General features: G+C 42.5%; 1 protein-coding gene across 1 annotated transcript; it reads left to right on the top strand.

Annotated features, from left to right (window-relative positions):
* The first annotated feature begins 115 nt into the window (after positions 1-115).
* LOC129860767 (synaptophysin-like) lies at positions 116-16507 on the top strand. Its single transcript, XM_055931486.1, has 7 exons — positions 116-222; positions 1728-1793; positions 12381-12505; positions 12943-13141; positions 13345-13536; positions 13652-13984; positions 14397-16507. The coding sequence occupies exons 1-6, from the start codon at positions 205-207 to the stop codon at positions 13952-13954; spliced, it is 903 nt and encodes a 300-aa protein (XP_055787461.1). The 5' UTR covers positions 116-204; the 3' UTR covers positions 13955-13984; positions 14397-16507.
* Positions 16508-18475: the final 1968 nt, after the last annotated feature.

The raw sequence follows: 18475 nt of genomic DNA, 5'->3' as shown, positions 1-18475 counted from the left end.
TGATTGGCCAGGCTGTCGAGCTCGTCATTACTCTATGTCCAATGACTTCTCTGACGTCTTTACGCTCCAGATGTCCCTGACGAGTTTGTGACGTATTACAGCTATTCCCATCTCTTTACCCTTGTCCCCCGGTGGGCTGTTCAGGATGTAACGCCTCCCTCCCCCCACCCTTCTGATCCTCTTATCTACAAGCAGGCGGCCAAGATGGATGTTGTGAACCAGGTAGGGCTCTGGGATGAAAATCACCAATATCAAACATTGTTTTAATTTAATTTAAATATCTGATGAAACATCGTTTGGTACACCTGCAGAATGCGCACTTTGACACTGTAGCGGTTGGGGGGGGGGGGGGGGGACGACGACGACGACAATAGACCATCATTATAACAGCGCGCTGTAATTGTAAAGCCGCGGACCGTTAGTCTGAAATGCAGTGCTTTTAGTGGTCGTCTCATGTGAACGAATTGCCGAGCACTGACCGCAAAACACCGCAATACAGGCGTGATAGATTGCATGTAGTTTAGACAATTTTGCACCAGCAGTGGACTGGTGCAGTGGAGATGTTGGCTCATAAATAGACCGTGGTCCAAAAGTCCAAAGAATTGAACAAGATACTCTGCGCAATTATTATTTTTTAACAGCATTTCAAAACACGCAGACAAATAGGCTCAACACAGCCAGGTTATTATTTGAGCTGACAGCTATTGGTAGTAGGATATGCAGAGATAATTGCTCTGCACTGCACACAGTCACTGCTATTTAACTAATATAATCGTTGACTGAATGTGTTGTGAGGGGGTTATTTGTCTCGTAGTCTATCTATTAAGCCTATGTGTTGTGTGCAGGGGAGCCTATGTCAGAGGGTGGAAAGGAGAGTGAAAATCAAGAGGAATAGCGACTGACCCTATTTTGTCAATACCGCAATATAAGACGTGATGCGTCTCTAAATGTAGCAAGGTTTATAATAGGCCTATCAATTTATTAGGGGCGGCAGACCGACCGGCGGTTAAAAGTAAAATATTGCGAGGTGAATCGATAGGCTATGGCTTCGGCGTGGCGCTCACAGACGGACACACCGCCTTAATTTGCGACTGATGGGGCGCATTCACCCGCACATGGCAAAGGTTTACAAATTATAGCAAAAACTAAGGGCCCACCCCGGTGACTTGAGCTTTTAGTTCTGTCTCAATTCCTAGTAGAGTGCTTGTCAGTCAAGCATTGGGGAACAGAGAAACGTGTGTGATAAGCAGCTTTGTCTAATTCTAATACTGGCAGTCTATCGCTCTCCCCCCCCCCCCCCCCCTCTCGCTCTGTCTTTCCTTCCTTCTCCCTCGTCACCCCTAAACGATGTGTGCTTTGTCACCCGGCCTGTCGCGCCCCAAGTAAAACAATACAATTACTGTAGCGTACTAGCCTTTTGTGATGGCCATGCGAACAAGTGACAGCATGAGAAAGATTATCGTATCACCGCTCCCGAAATATAAATTGAAAATAATTGACAGGTGCAAACTGTGGGTTAACAACATATATGCTGACAATTCATGTAGGCGACAGTAGGCATACACACTGCAAGCATCCAAACGATCATTCGAGTCTGTCAGATAACCTATGTGTCCTGTTGCTTGATTGTGCTTATGATTGTGAGCACTCATTCGAGTGTTTTATTTTGTATAAAATCTAAGCTTTTCGACAAATTCTGAAGACAATGTTGATTTCTGTGTTGATAGTTGGTGGCCACCGGGCAGTTCACCATAATTAAACAGCCTTTGGGATTTATGAAAATCCTACAATGGGTAAGTTATCTTTTTCATACAACGTTTCATTATTTGGTTTATGATGGGAGTGAGCGTGTGAGATGTCAAAGTGCGCGCACGTATCCTTTCTGCGTGCATGCGTGGGTATGGAAGTCTACGGAGAGTATTACGTAGGACTATTGCATGCATAAAATCTCACTGTGATGGTTTCAACCAATACACTTAAAAGCTATAAATGATAGGCCAATATATTATACTATCGGTAGGCTTTGTTATAGTGATGTTGTGTCTCTATATCGTGTCAGAACGTGTCCTTCTGTCACGCAGAGGTCAGAAAAAGCTACGTGAAGCTTTGTGCTCGTGACGACACACAGGCAGCGCGAGGCGGATGACACTGCCCATCCTCCCACTCGCTGCTGCTACTCGGTCACCACCGGCAAGCAGGTCTCTTGAAAGCTCGATGTCGTTTCAGTTATACCATGTTACTGTAATTCGATCATGGTAACTGTTACAAATCTCTGTTCAAATCATCCAGCCCACTGTTTCTGTCTCCTCTCCTGTGGAGTTTGTTGTGTAGGCCTATCTGATCCACCATATGGTTCTCACTGCACCTTAACCTTTTGACCTGTAATCTATCTTGTGACCATATTTCATGCATTTAGGTGTAGTTACTATAGTTGCTTCTTTACGAGTTGTGTAGTTGCTCACTCCTAGGGCTAATCACATAGTGTTACCTTTTAATTTTAAATACAATTTCATGTTTTGGAAGTGGCACATAAAGATTAAGTATAGGCCTACACCTAACTTAAACCTGGGGAGTAGTGGCCATTGACGTTGCTGCAGCATCGCCTGAAACAGGCTCTGTCCACTGTCAGGGGTTCTGAAATGTCAAATCGCAGGTTTTAATTGATCGCTATCCATGGTGCTGAATCTGAATCTCTGCTGTAAGTGCTATTTGCTTACCTTTACAAGTCTGTTTACCTTTACAATTCTTCATGTTACAAAAACACCACAATGCTCTATATTATACATTTTGACTATTCGTTGTATTGTGCTGCAGCATGACAATCTTTGATGGACAATTCATGATGAATCTGTGATAAAGCATTCCACAGGCCAATATCACAAAATGTACTTCGCATGGACATCAATTCTTGATGTTCTCTTTTTTTTCTTTATTCATTAACACTGGAGGCACAGTGTGACCCCTCTGCCAAAGTGTTTTGTGCCAAGGGCTAGATGTATTGCTCTATGAAGATAGGCTCTCTCAATTCTACAAAGAAGAGTCTCATTGAATCTCACCGAGTCTCCCTCTCAGAATAATGATGTAAAGCAGGAATTACTGTAATAAGTTGGACAAAATATGAATGTACTGTGTACTATGTACGCAATTTGTAATTAGGAACACCTCTCCAGCCCTTTACCACTTCTTTCTCAACTATTTGTAATTACAGCATAAGAACTAGCACACACACGCTAACTCAAAGACATACACGCACACACACACACACACACACACACACACACACACGCTGATGATACACAGCTATTACTCACCACTTACTCACACACACTGTCGCTAAACAGAACAAGTCAATGTATGCCCTCATTGAGGAAGGTAAAAGTAATGACATCGCTTCCTTCCATGTTCCATTTTGACTCACTTTGGTAGAACGCCATGACAATTGGTTGATTGAAAGAATAGGAGAATGAGAAGACACATAGACCTACATACACAAAGCAACATCAGGTTATCAGCAGAAGATACCCAAACACTGTTCTACTCTAATTCACAGCAGGACAGAATAACACAGGGCAGCAGAGACTGAGAGGACAAATCTGACAGCATGACTTTGTCTGTAGTCCTTCCCCGGGGGACTGCTAGTGCTTGAACATCACATCGCTGCTTCTCTGGGTCACATGGTTAACAATCCTCCATGGATGCAGCAGCACACAGGCAGAAGACCAGAGCATTCTCCCATTTACAAGTCACATGTACCTCCTAGGCTGCATTACATTCATTTACGATAGGTCTAGCTAAAATCTCGGAAACCCGGAACTAAAATCTTGCGTAGGTGCATCAGATGCTTGATTATGTTCTGGGGGTAGACGTATAGGAAAAGATAAGTTTCCACAACCCCCTAAATTCTCAGCCAACCCCCCCCCCCCCCCCCCCCCCCCCCCCCCACATCTTCCGAATACGTTCCGGTTCAAATCATTGCTTGAAATCCCGCCCCCACTTTCAGCACCACTGTCACCGAATCCTGACACGTCCAACTAACCAGTGATGGAAAACCAAAGCACCGGAACTACTGTGACCTTACCATACTATATATTATGTAGTCTATCCATGACAGATTAGCCTACCTATAATCATGTGTCATGTCAGTTCATTCATATGGCAAAACAGTACCTGTACAGTACACACACACCTTGCTGTTCCTGATTTTCTGTGTGTGTGATGGATTTGAAGGTCACATGGGTGTTTTTGGTTTGAATTATTAATCTTCTGAAAGCAGACGTCCTAGGGTGTTACCCTCTGTAGTACAGCGAGATAAATGGACTGTCACTATTGCCTAGATTCTTCTTATGTGTAGTACGGAAAATATATGTTTGTGCTTTAGGATCCTCAACCCTGTTTTGTGTTTCTTTGAGAATGAATCAATGATGAAACATGCCTATGCTTGTAATCAGCTATGTGTGTATGTGTGTATGTGTGTATGTATGTATGTATGTATGTATGTATGTATGTATGTATGTATGTATGTATGTATGTATGTATGTATGTATGTATGTATGTATGTATGTATGTATGCATGTATGTATGTATGTATGTATGTATGTATGTATGTATGTATGTACTGTATGTATGTATGTACTGTATGTATGTATGTATGTATGTAGTGTGTGTGTGTGTGTGTGTGTGTGTGTGTGTGTGTGTGTGTGTGTGTGTGTGTGTGTGTGTGTGTGTGTGTGTGTGTGTGTGTGTGTGTGAGATGAAGACAGCGAGTGTGTGTATGGGAGAGAGTGTATGTGTATGTGTGTATTAGTGTGTGTGCGTGTGTATGACTCATTGCTGTTGTACTCTCTCTTGGGAGCTGTGTGCTGACAAAGTCTAGATTTGATGGATGATGGGAGACACATCGAAATCTCCCCAAACAAACTAAAAGCTGTATAGAGAGTGGTTAACCATTGTGTCTACCATAACAACACCCTGCCCCAGGTTATGCTTGTGAAAGAGGGTTATTGTGTCTTAACCTGGGATTTACAGTTAACTGCTCAATTTACATATTTGCTTTAGTGATTCACTCAATGCATCATGTACTGTAAGAACAGTTTTCATACTGTGTGGTCAATACTTTGACAGAGCTGGACTTCAGTTGAACTATCCATTGAATTGATAATAATGTATCCCTCAGATCTGTAACACTCTAGCCAGTACAGAGGAACAGTTCATCAAATGGCTACCTGGACTATTTGCTTTGACCCCCATTTTTTACACTGCTGCTACTCACTGTTTATTATCTATGTATAGTCACTTTACCCCTACCTATATGTACATATGACCTCAATTACTTAGACTAACCTGAATCCCTGAACATTGACTTGGTATTGGTACCCCCTGTATATAGCTTCATTATTGTTGTTTTATTGTGTTTTTTTTAATTTTTACTTTGGTTTATTTAGCAAATATTTTCTCACTCTGCACTGTTCGTTAAAGGCTTGTAAGTAAGCATTTCATGATAAGGTCTACACCTGTTATAATATGCGCATGTGAGAAATATAATGTGATTTGATTAGAGTATTCTATAAGTGGTTACAGGTGTTGCTCATCAAAGCTGCTGATTGTAGGAGTGTATAGTGTGAGTAGTTTATATGTTAAAGCTTTGCAGACTTATTGCCAGGGCTTTCTGCCCACTCCACTGCCCCTTGCTTAGAGGAGGTGTGATTGGTTGAAGCTGTTAGTTCCATCACACTTTGGGTTCCTGCCAAACTCTGCAGCAGAAATAAGCTTGAGAGCATACATACAGTACTTACATGTTGATGGCTAGACTTGTGGTCCTACAACTTCCATTTATACTCATGTATCAATCAATGTATTAACTTCAGTTATCCATTTACCCACGTTTATTTAGGAATATCTGTGGTTTCAGTCTTGTCTGACTCAGCTATAAAATCTGATGAGCAGGTATTTATAAACGTTGCTGATTCTAACTCAGAGAGTGTGTGTACTCGTGTTTTTTTGGGGGGTGGTCAAATCAAATCAAATTGTATTAGTCACATGCGCCGAATACAATAGGTGTAGATCTTACAATGAAATGCTTACTTACAAGCCCTTAACCAACAATGCAGTTTGAATAAAAAATATAAAAAATACATAAGCATAAGAAATAAAAGTAACAAGTAATTAAAGAGCAGCAGTAAAATAACAATAACGAGACTATAAACAGGGGGGTACCGGTACAGAGTCAATGTGCGGGGGCACCGGTTAGTCGAGGTAATTGAGGTAATATGTACATGTAGGTAGAGTTATTAAAGTGACTATGCATAGATGATAACAACAGAGAGTAGCAACAGAGTAGTAGTGTAAATGAGGGGGGGGGGGGGGGCAATGCAAATAGTCTGGGCAGCCATTTGATTAGATGTTCAGGAGTCTTATGGCTTGAGGGTAGAAGCTGTTTAGAAGCCTCTTGGACCTAGACTAGGCGCTCTGGTACTGCTTGCCGTGCGGTAGCAGAGAGAACAGTCTATGACTAGGGTGGCTGGAGTCGCTGACAATTTTTAGGGCCTTCCTCTGACATCGCCTGGTATAGAGGCCCTGGATGGCAGGAAGCTTTGCCCCAGTGATGTACTAGGCCGTATGCACTACCCTCTGCAGGGCCTTGCAGTCAGAGGCCGAGCAGTTGCCATACCAGGCAGTGATGCATCCAGTCAGGATGCTCTCGATGGTGCAGCTGAAGAACCTTTTGAGGATCTGAGGACCCATGCCAAATCTTTTCAGTTTCCTGAGGGAGAATAGGTTTTGTCGTGCCCTCCACGACTGTCTTGGTGTGCTTGGACCATGTTAGTTTGTTGGTGATGTGGACACCAAGGAACTTGAAGCTCTCAACCTGCTCCTCTAGAGCCCCATCGATGAGAATGGGGGCGTGCTCGGTCGTCTTTTTCCTGTAGTCCACAATCATCTCCTATGTCTTGATCATGTTGAGGGAGAGGTTGTCCTGGCAGCACACAGCCAGCTCTCTCACCTCCTCCTTGTAGGCAGTTCCGTCGTTGTCGGTGATCAGGCCTACCACTGTTGTGTCATTGGCAAACTTAATGATGGTGTTGGAGTCGTGCCTGGCCGTGCAGTCATAAGTGAACAGTGAGTACAGGAGGGGACTGAGCACGCACCCCTGAGGGGACCCTGTGTTGAGGATCAGCGTGGTGGATGTGTTGTTACCTTCCCGTACCACCTGGGGGCGGCCCGTCAGGAAGTCCAGGATCCAGTTGCAGAGGGAGGTGTTCAGTCCCAGGGTCCTTAGCTTATTAATGAGCTTTGAGGGCACTATGGTGTTGAATGCTGAGCTGTAGTCAATGAATAGCATTCTCACATAGGTGTTCCTTTTGTCCAGGTGGGAAAGGACAGTGTGGAGTGCAATAGAGATAGCATCATCTGTGGATCTGTTAGGGCGGTAAGCAAATTGGAGTGGGTCTAGAGTTTCTGGGATAATGGTGTTGATGTGAGCCATGACCAGCCTTTCAAAGCACTTCATGGATACAGACGTGAGTGCTATGGGTCGGTAGTCATTTAGTCAGGTTTCCTTAGTGTACTTGGGCACATGGACTATGGTGGTCTGCTTGAAACATGTTGGTATTACAGACTCGGACAGGGAGAGGTTGACCATTTCAGTGAAGACACTTGCATGTTGGTCAGCGCATGCTCGCAGTACACGTCCTGGTCATCCATCTGGCCCTGCGGCCTTGTGAATGTCGACCTGTTTAAAGGTCTTACTCACATCGGCTGCGGACAGCGTGATCACACAGTTTTCCGGAACTGCTGGTGCTCTCATGCATGTTTCAGTGTTATTTGCCTCGAAGCGAGCATAGAAGTAGTTTAGCTCGTCTGATAGGCTTGTGTCACTGGGCAGCTCTCTGCTGTGCTTCACTTTGTAGTCTGTAATGGTTTGCAAGCCCTGCCACATCCAACAAGCGTTAGAGCCGGTGTAGTACGATTCGATCTTAATTCTGTATTGACGCTTTGCATGTTTGATGGTTTGTCGGAAGGCATAGTGGGATATTATCAGCTTTAATATTGAAGATAGATTGTGGCTTCCATCAATATAATTGTCTGCATAACTTCCAATCCCCCATATATACAGTACCTATAAGGGCACAAGTCGAGACCCATATGCAGACACAGGAGGCAGATGGTTGAGATCCGATATTTATTATAACATAAGGGGTAGGCAAAAGGCAGGTCGGATACAGGCGAGAGTTCAAAATCCAGGTCAGAGTCCAAACAGTACAGGGCGTTAGACGGGCTCGAGGTCAGGGCAGGAAGAATGGTCAGGCAGGCAGGTTCAATGTCAGGACAGGCAAGGGTTAAAACCAAGAGGACTAAGAAAAACAGAGACTGGGAAAAATAGGAGCTAGGAGATAAACGCTGGTTGACTTGGCAAAGAAGACGAACTGGCACAGAGAGACAGAAAACACCGGAATAAATACACTGGGGATGATGAACGACGCCTGGAGGGGGTGGAGACAAGCACAAGGACAGGTGAAACAGATCAGGGCGTGACAGTACCAGTCAAAATTTTGGACACACCAACTCATTCAAGGGTTTTCTTTATTTTTACTATTTTCTACAGTGTAGAATAATATTGAAGACATCAAAACTATGAAATAACGTACGGGATCATTTAGTAACCAAAAAATTGTTAAACAAATCAAAACATTTTAGATTTAATTTTAGATGTTAGATTCTTCAAAGTAGCCACCCTTTACATTGATGACAGCTTTGCACACTCTTGACATGCTCTCAACCAGCTTCACCTGGAATGCTTTTCCAACAGTCTTGAAGAAGTTCCCACATATGCTGAGTACTTGTTGACTGATTTTTCATCACTCTGTGGTCCAACTCAAACCTAACCATCTCAATCAGGTTGAGGTCAGGTGGTTGTGGAGGCCAGGTCAACTGATGCAGCACTCCAGCACGCTCCTTCTTGGTCAAATAGCGCTTACACAGCCTGTAGGTGTGTTGGGTCATTGTCCTGTTGAAAAACAAATGATAGTCCCACGAAGTGCAAACCAGATGGGATGGCGTATCGCTGCAGAATGCTGTGGTAGCCATGCTGGTTAAGTGTGTCTTGAATTCTAAATAAATCATAGACAGTGTCCCCAGCAAAGCACCCTCACATCATCATACCTCCTCCTCCATGCTTCATGGTGGGAATCCCACTTGCGGAGATCATCCGTTCACCTACTCTGCATCTCACAAAGACATGGCGGTTGGAACACAAAATCTCAAATTTAGAATCATCAAACCAAAGGACAGATTTCCACCAGTCTAATGTCCATTGATTGTGTTTCTTGGCCCAAGCAAGTCTCTCCTTCTTATTGGTGTCCTTTAGTAGTGGTTTCTTTGCAGCAATTTGACCATGAAGGCCTGATTCACACAATATCCTCTGAACAGTTGATGTTGAGATGTCTGTTACTTGAACTCTGTGAAACATTTATTTGGGGCTGCAATTTCTGAGGCTGGTAACTCTAATGAACGTACCCTCTGCAGCAGAGGTAACTCTGGGTCTTCCTTTCCTGTGGTGATCCCCGTGAGAGCCAGTTTAATCATAGCGCTTGATGGTTTCTGCGACTGCACTTGAAGAAAGTTTAGACATTTTATGGATTGACTGACCTTCATGTCTTAAAGTAATGATAGACTGTAATATGGACTTGGTCTTTTACCAAATAGAGCTATCTACTGTATATCACCCCTACCTTGCCACAACACAACTGATTGGCTCAAACACATTGAGAAGGAAAGAAATTCCACAAATTAACTATTAACAAGGCACACCTGTTAATTTAAATGTATTCCAGGTGACTACCTCATGAAGTTGGTTGAGAGAATGCCAAGAGTGTGCAAAGCTGTCATCAAGATAAAGGGTGGCTACTTTGAAGAATCTCAGATTTAAAATATATTTTGATTTGTTTAACACTTTTTTTGGTTACTACATAATTCTATATATGTTATTTCATATTTTTGATGTCTTCACTATTATTCTACAATGTAGAAAATAGTAAAATAAAGAACCCCCCTCCAAAAATTTTTTTTGACAGAGGATAAGGTCATTAAAGTTACCAGACTCAGAAGTTGCAGCCTCAAATAAATGCTTCACAGAGTTCAAGTAACAGACACATCTCAATATCAACTGTTCAGAGGAGACTGTGTGAATCACTACTAAAGGACACCAATAAAGAGAAGTGACTTGCTTGGTCCAAGAAACATGAGCAATGGTCATTAGACCAAAATCTGCAGAGCTGGGATGGTTGTATCCCCATATATATAACATTATATTGTTTGCAAGAATTTTGTATAATCATTTAAATGTAAAAACTCTTACGTTTTGAATACAGTGTCGTTGTGTGTATCAGTTCATAAACCATATGCCATGGAATCGTTTTTTGCAATCTATATGGCACAGCTGTACATATTTTGATCCTTAAATGAAACTGGTATACTTTTTTATTTGTCACAATTGTCTTTAATTTTGGGTATCGTAGACATTTCCATATATTTTGGTTAGCTGCATGTGTGACATACTCGTATTTGTTTTATGCATGTGTGCGTGTGTTTGTGCATGTTTGAATAGTGGTAGTGAATTTATGTGAACGCACTGCAGCATGTCAGTGGGAACCTCCCTGTGCCCACTCCACCCTCTATGGTCTATGTTGCCAATAGCGTTACCATAGTATCTGACACTGTGTGCAGCCGCCTCTCCGTCTCTCTTTCTTTAACATCTTTCCATTCATTCCTTTGCCTTTTTTTAAAACCTCAACCTCTTGTTAGTGAAACCGTAGTCAAAATGGTAACACTTAACATTAAAGTGTATGTTATAAAGGATTTATAAAGGCTTGACAAGTAGTTACATTAAACACATAACATATTGGTTGAAATGTTGCGCTGCACCGACAATAATAACAGCAATAACAGTGTGGTAATGCTTGTTGCAACCAGCAAATCTGTGTGAACAGATAAAGCATCTTAATTAACCAGGCCTTGAAGTTCTTGTTTGTTGCAGATCAAGGAAAAGGATGATCATCTATGTTACTGTGTATGCTAGACTACAATCTTACAAGAGGATCATTTGGCAAACGTTGTGAATTTAGAGTAACTATGTTGAAGGATGTGGGAGGGCTAAGTAGCCTGGTGCTAGATCTGCATGTTCTTCATACAAAACGTATCATCCTCTCCCCTCACACTCCTCTAAAATCATTATTAAAACCTGTTGATAAGGAGAGGAAGTGGAGGAGGTGTGACTGTGTTAGTGCTGTAGATAAAAATGAGACCAGGAAATAAGTTACGTGTACCATCTGTACAGTTTCTTATCAATAGCGAAGTGTGGATGAATCTGTGTATATTTGAAGGCTCGACGGAGCCATGTTGAAATATATTCGGAGTATTTACAGCAATGTATTCCAGACTATGATAGCAGATTGGTATACAGATATGTGCATTTGTTCGTGTGTGGGTATTTTTGCAGCTGCACACACATGCGTCCATGCCTGTGTGTGAGTGTGTGTGTACAGTAGCCCTGTGCAGCGTCCTTTAGCGACAGATGGAGGAGCACCTCCGTCAGATTAATAGCCGGATTTTCCATCCAATCGGATCTGGCCTGCAGGGAAGGGAGCGTGTGGTAAAAATAGCTGGCTTTCTAATCTCCTATGTGTGAGAGTGTGTCTATGTGCACGCTCGTGTGTGTGTAAGAGAGTAGATAAGCGTTCACGTGCACAAGCGCTGGGTTACAGTACTCTAGTACTGTAGTAATGTAGCCTGATGCCAAGAGTAGATCATAACTTATTTGGTACAACAGATAGTACATCCATATCAACCAAACATGTTATTTTACATTTCTTGTATTTTCTTAATACCTCAAGTGCACAACTTTAGGTGTCGGAGTAACCATAGCAACAGGTGTAGCTCTGTAACCTGGCGATATAGCTACATTGATTTGCACTCTGGGTGCCTTTGTCAACAGCCTGCTGTGATTGGTGGAACATTGAAGTGCAGAAGACACAGCAGGTGGTGAAACCACAGTGTCAGCTTCTTCAGTAACAGTAGACCTTTAACGGGGGTTGCCATTATACTGCATGGACTTTCCTTTCATCAACACCTATTTCAGACCAAACTAGAGTTATGCTAATTCCTAGAATGAGCACAATCTCCAAAGGATCATTCCAGTATTAGTGCAATTTAATAGATGTATTTTGCTTCTCCCCATGTCTCATTCTTATAACCCTATTCTTTCCCATTCCTTTGATCTCACCACCACTGTACATTGTTCGGCCCCTTCTCTTTCACTTCCCTTTTACTTCGACGTCCCGTCTCTAACTCTTCTCATCTTCTCTTCCCCCCTCTGTATCTTTCAGATCTTTGCTATCTTTGCTTTCTCGACATGCGGCAGCTACTCTGGCATGTTCAAGATGAGTGTGGAGTGTAAAAACCGGTCAGAGAGTGACCTGAGCATTGAGGTGGAGTTTGAGTATCCATTCAGGTCAGTATGCCTAATCAGTCACACGTAACCCCCTGAACCCGCACAAATATGGTTTGTCTGTCATTTTTACAGTACCACTGGGCTGCAAACGTCATGGATGGAATATTAATCTATATTAAACTATATCAAGCCAATTTGACATCTCTCTCTCTCTCTCTCTCTCTCTCTCTCTCTCTCTCTCTCTCTCTCTCTCTCTCCTCTCTCTCTCTCCTCTCTCTCTCTCTCTCTCTCTCTCTCTCTCTCTCTCTCTCTCTCTCTCTCTCTCCTCTCTCTCTCTCTCCTCTCGCTCTCTCTCTCTCTCTCCTCTCTCTCTCTCTCTCTCTCTCTCTCTCTCTCTCTCTCTCTCTCTCTCTCTCTCTCTCTCTCTCTCTCTCTCTCTCTCTCTCTCTCTCTCTCTCTCATCTTCGCCGTCTTTCCCGGTCCCTTGTCCTTGCCAGGCTACATCAGGTGTACTTCGATGCCCCAACCTGTAAGGGGGAAAGCCCTGAGCGTCTGTTCCTGATCGGAGACTACTCCTCCTCAGCTGAGTTCTTTGTCACCGTCGGTGTCTTCTCCTTCCTCTACTCCATGGCAGCCCTTTCTGTGTATGTTTTCATTTTGGAGAAATACCGTGAAGGCTGCAAGGGAGCCCAGATTGTGAGTTTGTCTTTCGATCTTCTTGTATTTAGTAGGCATCTTCCATACCATATTCCACTACCTCTGCTACTATTACTAATATCCTAGTGATGATAATTATGTTAATGATGATAATGATGATGAGATTGATTATGTTTCTGTTGAGGATTTGAGATTGATGATGATGTATGTTTGCTAATGATTTATAACTTGATGCTCCTCAGGACTTCGTTGTGACGTCTGTGTTCACCTTCTTCTGGCTGGTGGCTTCTTCTGCCTGGGCTAAAGGTTTGTCGGATGTGAAGGCGGCCACCGACCCAGACAAGGTCCTCTTACTGATCGAGGCATGCGACGAACCGGAGAACCGCTGCCGTGAAGTCCACGACCCTGTCGTCTCTGGTCTCAACACATCCGTGGTAAGTTTTTCAGGAATGGTGTATTTAGTAAAAGTGCTGACTGCTGAGGATATGACAGAAATAACCTGTACTACAACATATAGACTTCTTCTTCTTTTTTCAATCCATCCCCCAGGCGTTTGGCTTCCTGAACCTGATCCTGTGGGGAGGAAACCTGTGGTTTGTGTTCAAAGAGACCGGCTGGATGGCAGCCTTCGGAGGCACATATGCACCTTCCCAGGAGAAGGCGCCTGCTCCAGAGTCCTTTGGCCAGGAAGGCTATGGGCAAGAGGGCTACGCACCGCAGGGGGACGCCTATGCCGGCACCCAGGGAGGCTACCAGCCTGACTATGGCCAGGGCGGCTACACTGAGGGAGGTGGAGACTATCAGCAGGGGGGATACGAACAGCAGCCCACCTCCTTCGCCAATCAGATGTGAGCTGGTCCACCCTACAGCCTCTGAAAGCTGGTGAGTGTCAGTACATATGTGGAGCAACACTGAGAATACCGAGGTAAACGACTGAGAAATACTATATTAATGTTACTCTTCCAAAGGGAATACAGACTATGTGGCTTTATGTATACATTAATTAATTAATTAATTTCTCTCTCTCTCTCTCTCTCTCTCTCTCTCTCTCTCTCTCTCTCTCTCTCTCTCTCTCTCTCTCTCTCTCTCTCTCTCTCTCTCTCTCTCTCTCTCTCTCTCTCTCTCTCTCTCTCTTTCTTTCTTTCTCCTCTCTCTTTCTCCCTTTCTTGCTCTCTCTCTCTCTCTCTCTCTCATTGTCATTCTCTCTCTCTCTCTTTCTTTCTTTCTCCTCTCTCTTTCTCCCTCTCTTGCTCTCTCTCTCTCTCTCTCATTCTCATTCTCTCTCTCGCTCCAGGGCCACCCTGTGATTTCGGAGTGTGGTGCCTTACCACCATCCACAATTCCATACTCCTCTGTTTGTCTGTTTGTGCATCTGTGAGTTGACAAGAGGAGGGAGGGATGGAAGAAGGTGAGGTTTTGGGAGGGGAATTTAGCAACACCGTGTCCGTTTGGGTTATTTTCGTGAGGGGGAAATGGGTCCTTACAGTAACATGCTGTTTCTTCTGTTGAAGTATTTAACTGTAGAAGACAACAGGGGATTTTCCATTTGATCATGTGAGGAAAAACTTGAATACAATATTTAAAAAAAACACTAAGATCAATCTTATAAGGGAATAACACTTAAATGGACAATAATGGTAGTATTATTTAACTTGGGAGAATGTATTTGTCTGTGCTGTGTAAATATCAACATATTAATATATAAATATATGTACACAGTTGAATAATTGTGCACTCCATATTAGTTGTTATACAACAAATGTAGAGCACAGAGTTATTCAATTGTATTTACTTCAGTTCTGTTTAGGTCACATAGTTCAACCCTCATCGTGCTCTAATATTTATGTTGTGTGTTTATTTTATTTCTCCATATTTGTTTTTATTTCTCATTTTGATGTTTTTGTTTATTCATTTTCAGAATAGAGTTACCTCTTTTCTATTTTCTCATTGTGCTTTTTTATTTGTTCAACATTACTGAGTGAGTTTGTGACTGTGACAGCAGTGGAGAGGTGTTCGCAGTGATGTATGTGTTTAACATAGGTTACATTCATTACAACTTGTGTTCATTGCCATTTATGTTTTTCCATCGAAATATTACTCAAGCAATGATTTAGCTATGTTTGTTCCAGAGAATCTCTTAAAAGCTGAAATGTAAAAAGTCAAAAATGCATCTAGGATAATGAAAAAGTAGTTAGCATGGTAGCACTTGGTATTTTGCTAATATTATGCTGTTCCTCAAACTGCTGTACGTAGTGTTCTATCAACGATCTTCTTTAGAGATGATTTGAGGTTGTGAATCAGGGAAGCCAACTGATGTTGAGGGGCATCGCTTTTTTATTTCTTTGGATTGTAATGTAGTTTAGAAATCGGCATCTGAAAAATCTGGTCCAGAACCCATTCCTGTTTTAATATAGTCTAGGGATGAGTCATCAGACAGAGTTAGTCATCATGTTTAATCACCATTTCTAATGCTCGTCTGATCATAACGCATGCATATATTTACACAGAACTAAGTCAGTATGGCACAATTTTCAAGACCATACACAAGCCATAGGAAATGATGACAGTACTTTTAACATATTAATATAGCCAACTGAGGTGTTCTGAACAGTATCTTATTTCCATGTAAAAACATAAAACCTGCATCCCCCACAACACCCCTTTACTCTCAAAACAAAGCAGGTTTTGCATGTCTGACTCCTGGACTTAATGCAGCCTGGAACAAAATTGAGGGGGGAATTGCAAGTGGCATATAAGTGTTAGAGCATATTAAGTAATATGATGTATGTTTGGCTCATCATAAGGTGACAGCACAGAGCAGCTCCGGTATATTTCACACAAATCACACAGAGTACATGTGCTACAATAATCAGGTTGGCCTACCCGCTGTACTGCCAATCCTCTGTTTGGAGAGAAGAAAAACTGTATTGCCAAATGGTAACAGGACAGGTGTGTGTGTATTGAGCGATAGATTTTGCTTCCACAGTTATCATCACAATGGAAACTGATATTGTTTTTCATTCATATTATTACATTATGCAGTTTTGGATTAATTCATTATTTGTATCATTTTCTTTTTGATCAGGCGGTGTAGAGACACCTGACTTTCTATCTCTTGTTCTGTGTTCTCTCTCTATCTCTCTCTTTCCCTCGCTCTCTTTTTTTCTCTCTCTTTGTAGTTCTTATAAATATGCTCAATGAAATACATGTACTCTGTTGTTAGTGGTGAATGATGTCTTGTGATACTCTTTACGCCTTTGGATAGTGCTGTGTTTATTGTGTATGATGTATTCTTATTAGTATTTATGATAATGACTATGACAATATATCCATTGTATTCTTATTCTATGGAATCCATGTGAAACAAAATCAAATAAACTTGAAATTATTCTGTTGAAGGTTAAATGTCTTGTCTATGTCTCTAATCTTAGTGATCATGTTTATTGTTTATGTTGTGCTATGTTTATTTTTTATTCATTTTTATTTAACCTTTATTTAACTAGGCGGGTCAGTTAAGAACAAATTGTTATTCACAATGACGGCCAACCAAAAGGCAAAACGCCTCCTGCGGGGACGCGGGCTGGGATTAAAAATGAAATATATTTATAATTATAGGAAAAAACACACATCATGACAAGAGAGACAACACAACACTACATAAAGAGAGACCTTAGAAAACAACATAGCAAGGCAGCAACACAGCATGGTAGCAACACAACATGACAACAACATGGTAGCAACACAACATGACAACAACATGGTAGCAACACAACATGACAACAACATGGTAGCAACACAACATGACAACAACATGGTAGCAACACAACATGACAACACATGGTAGCAACTCAACATGGTAGGAGCACAAAATATGGTACAAACATTATTGGGCACAGACAGCACAAAAGGCAAGAAGGTAGAGCCAACAATACATCATACAAAGCAGTCACAACTGTCAGTAAGAGTGTCCATGATTGAGTCTTTGAATGTAGAGATTGAGATAAACTGTCCAGTTTGAGTGTTTGTTGCAGCTCGTTACAGTCGCTAGCTGCAGCGAACTGAAAAGTGGAGCGACCCAGGGATGTGTGTGCTTTGCAGACCTTTAACAGAACGTGACTGGCAGAACGGGTGTTGTATGTGGAGGATGAGGGTTGCAGTAGATATCTCAGATAGGAGAGAGTGAGGCCTAAGAGGGTCTCATAAATAAGCATCAACCAGTGGGTCTTGCAAAGGGTATACAGAGATGACCAGTTTACAGAGGAGTAGAGAGTGCAGTGATGTGTCCTATAAGGAGCATTGGTGGCAAATCTGATGCCAAATCGTAAAGATCATCTAGCCTCTCGAGAGCATCCTTACCTGCCGATCTATAAATTATGACTCCGTAATCTAGCATGGGTAGGATGGTCATCTGAATCAGGGTTACTTTGGCAGCTGGGGTGAAAGAGGAGCGATTACGATAGAGGAAACCAAGTCTAGATTTAACTTTAGCCTGCAGCTTTGTTATGTGTTGAGAGAAAGACAGTGTACCGTCTAGCCATACTCCCACGTACTTGTATGAGGTGACTACCTCAAGCTCTAAATCCTCAGAGGTAGTAATCACACCTGTGGGGAGAGGGGCATTCTTCTTACCAAACCACATGACCTTCGTTTTGGAGGTGTTCAGAACAAGGTTAAGGGCAGAGAAAGCTTGTTGGACACTAAGAAAGCTTTGTTGTAGAGCATTTAACACAAAATCCGGGGAGGGGCCAGCTGAGTATAAGACGGTATCATCTACATATAAATGGATGAGAGAGCTTCCTACTGCCTGAGCTATGTTGTTGATGTAAATTGAGAAGAGTGTGGGGCCTAGGATCGAGCCTTGCGTTACTCCCTTGGTGACAGGCAGTGGCTGAGACAGCAGATTTTCTGACTTTATACACTGCACCTGTCACGCCCTGGCCATAGAGAGGTTTTTATTCTCTATTTTGGTTAGGCCAGGGTGTGACTAGGGTGGGCATTCTAGTTTCTTTATTTCTATGTTTTATATTTCTTTGTTTTTGGCCGAGTGTGGTTCCCAATCAGAGGCAGCTGTCTATCGTTGTCTCTGATTGGGAATCATACTTAGGCAGTCCTTTTTCCCTCCTTCAGTGTGGGATCTTGTCTTTGTTTTGAGTGCATGTAGTTTGCACGACGAAGCTGTTCGGTCGTTGTATTGTTTATTGTTTTTTGGTGTACATTTAAATTAAAAAAGAATGTACGCCTACCACGCTGCACCTTGGTCTCATTCCGACGACAAACGTTACAGCACCCTTTGAGAGAGGTAGTTAGCAAACCAGCCCAAAGACCCTCAGAGACACCAAGACTCCTTAGCCGGCCCACAAGAATGGAATGGTC

Source organism: Salvelinus fontinalis, chromosome 8 (assembly GCF_029448725.1).
Source record: "Salvelinus fontinalis isolate EN_2023a chromosome 8, ASM2944872v1, whole genome shotgun sequence".
NCBI lineage: Eukaryota > Metazoa > Chordata > Actinopteri > Salmoniformes > Salmonidae > Salvelinus > Salvelinus fontinalis.
This window is presented reverse-complemented; position numbering and strand designations above follow the sequence as displayed.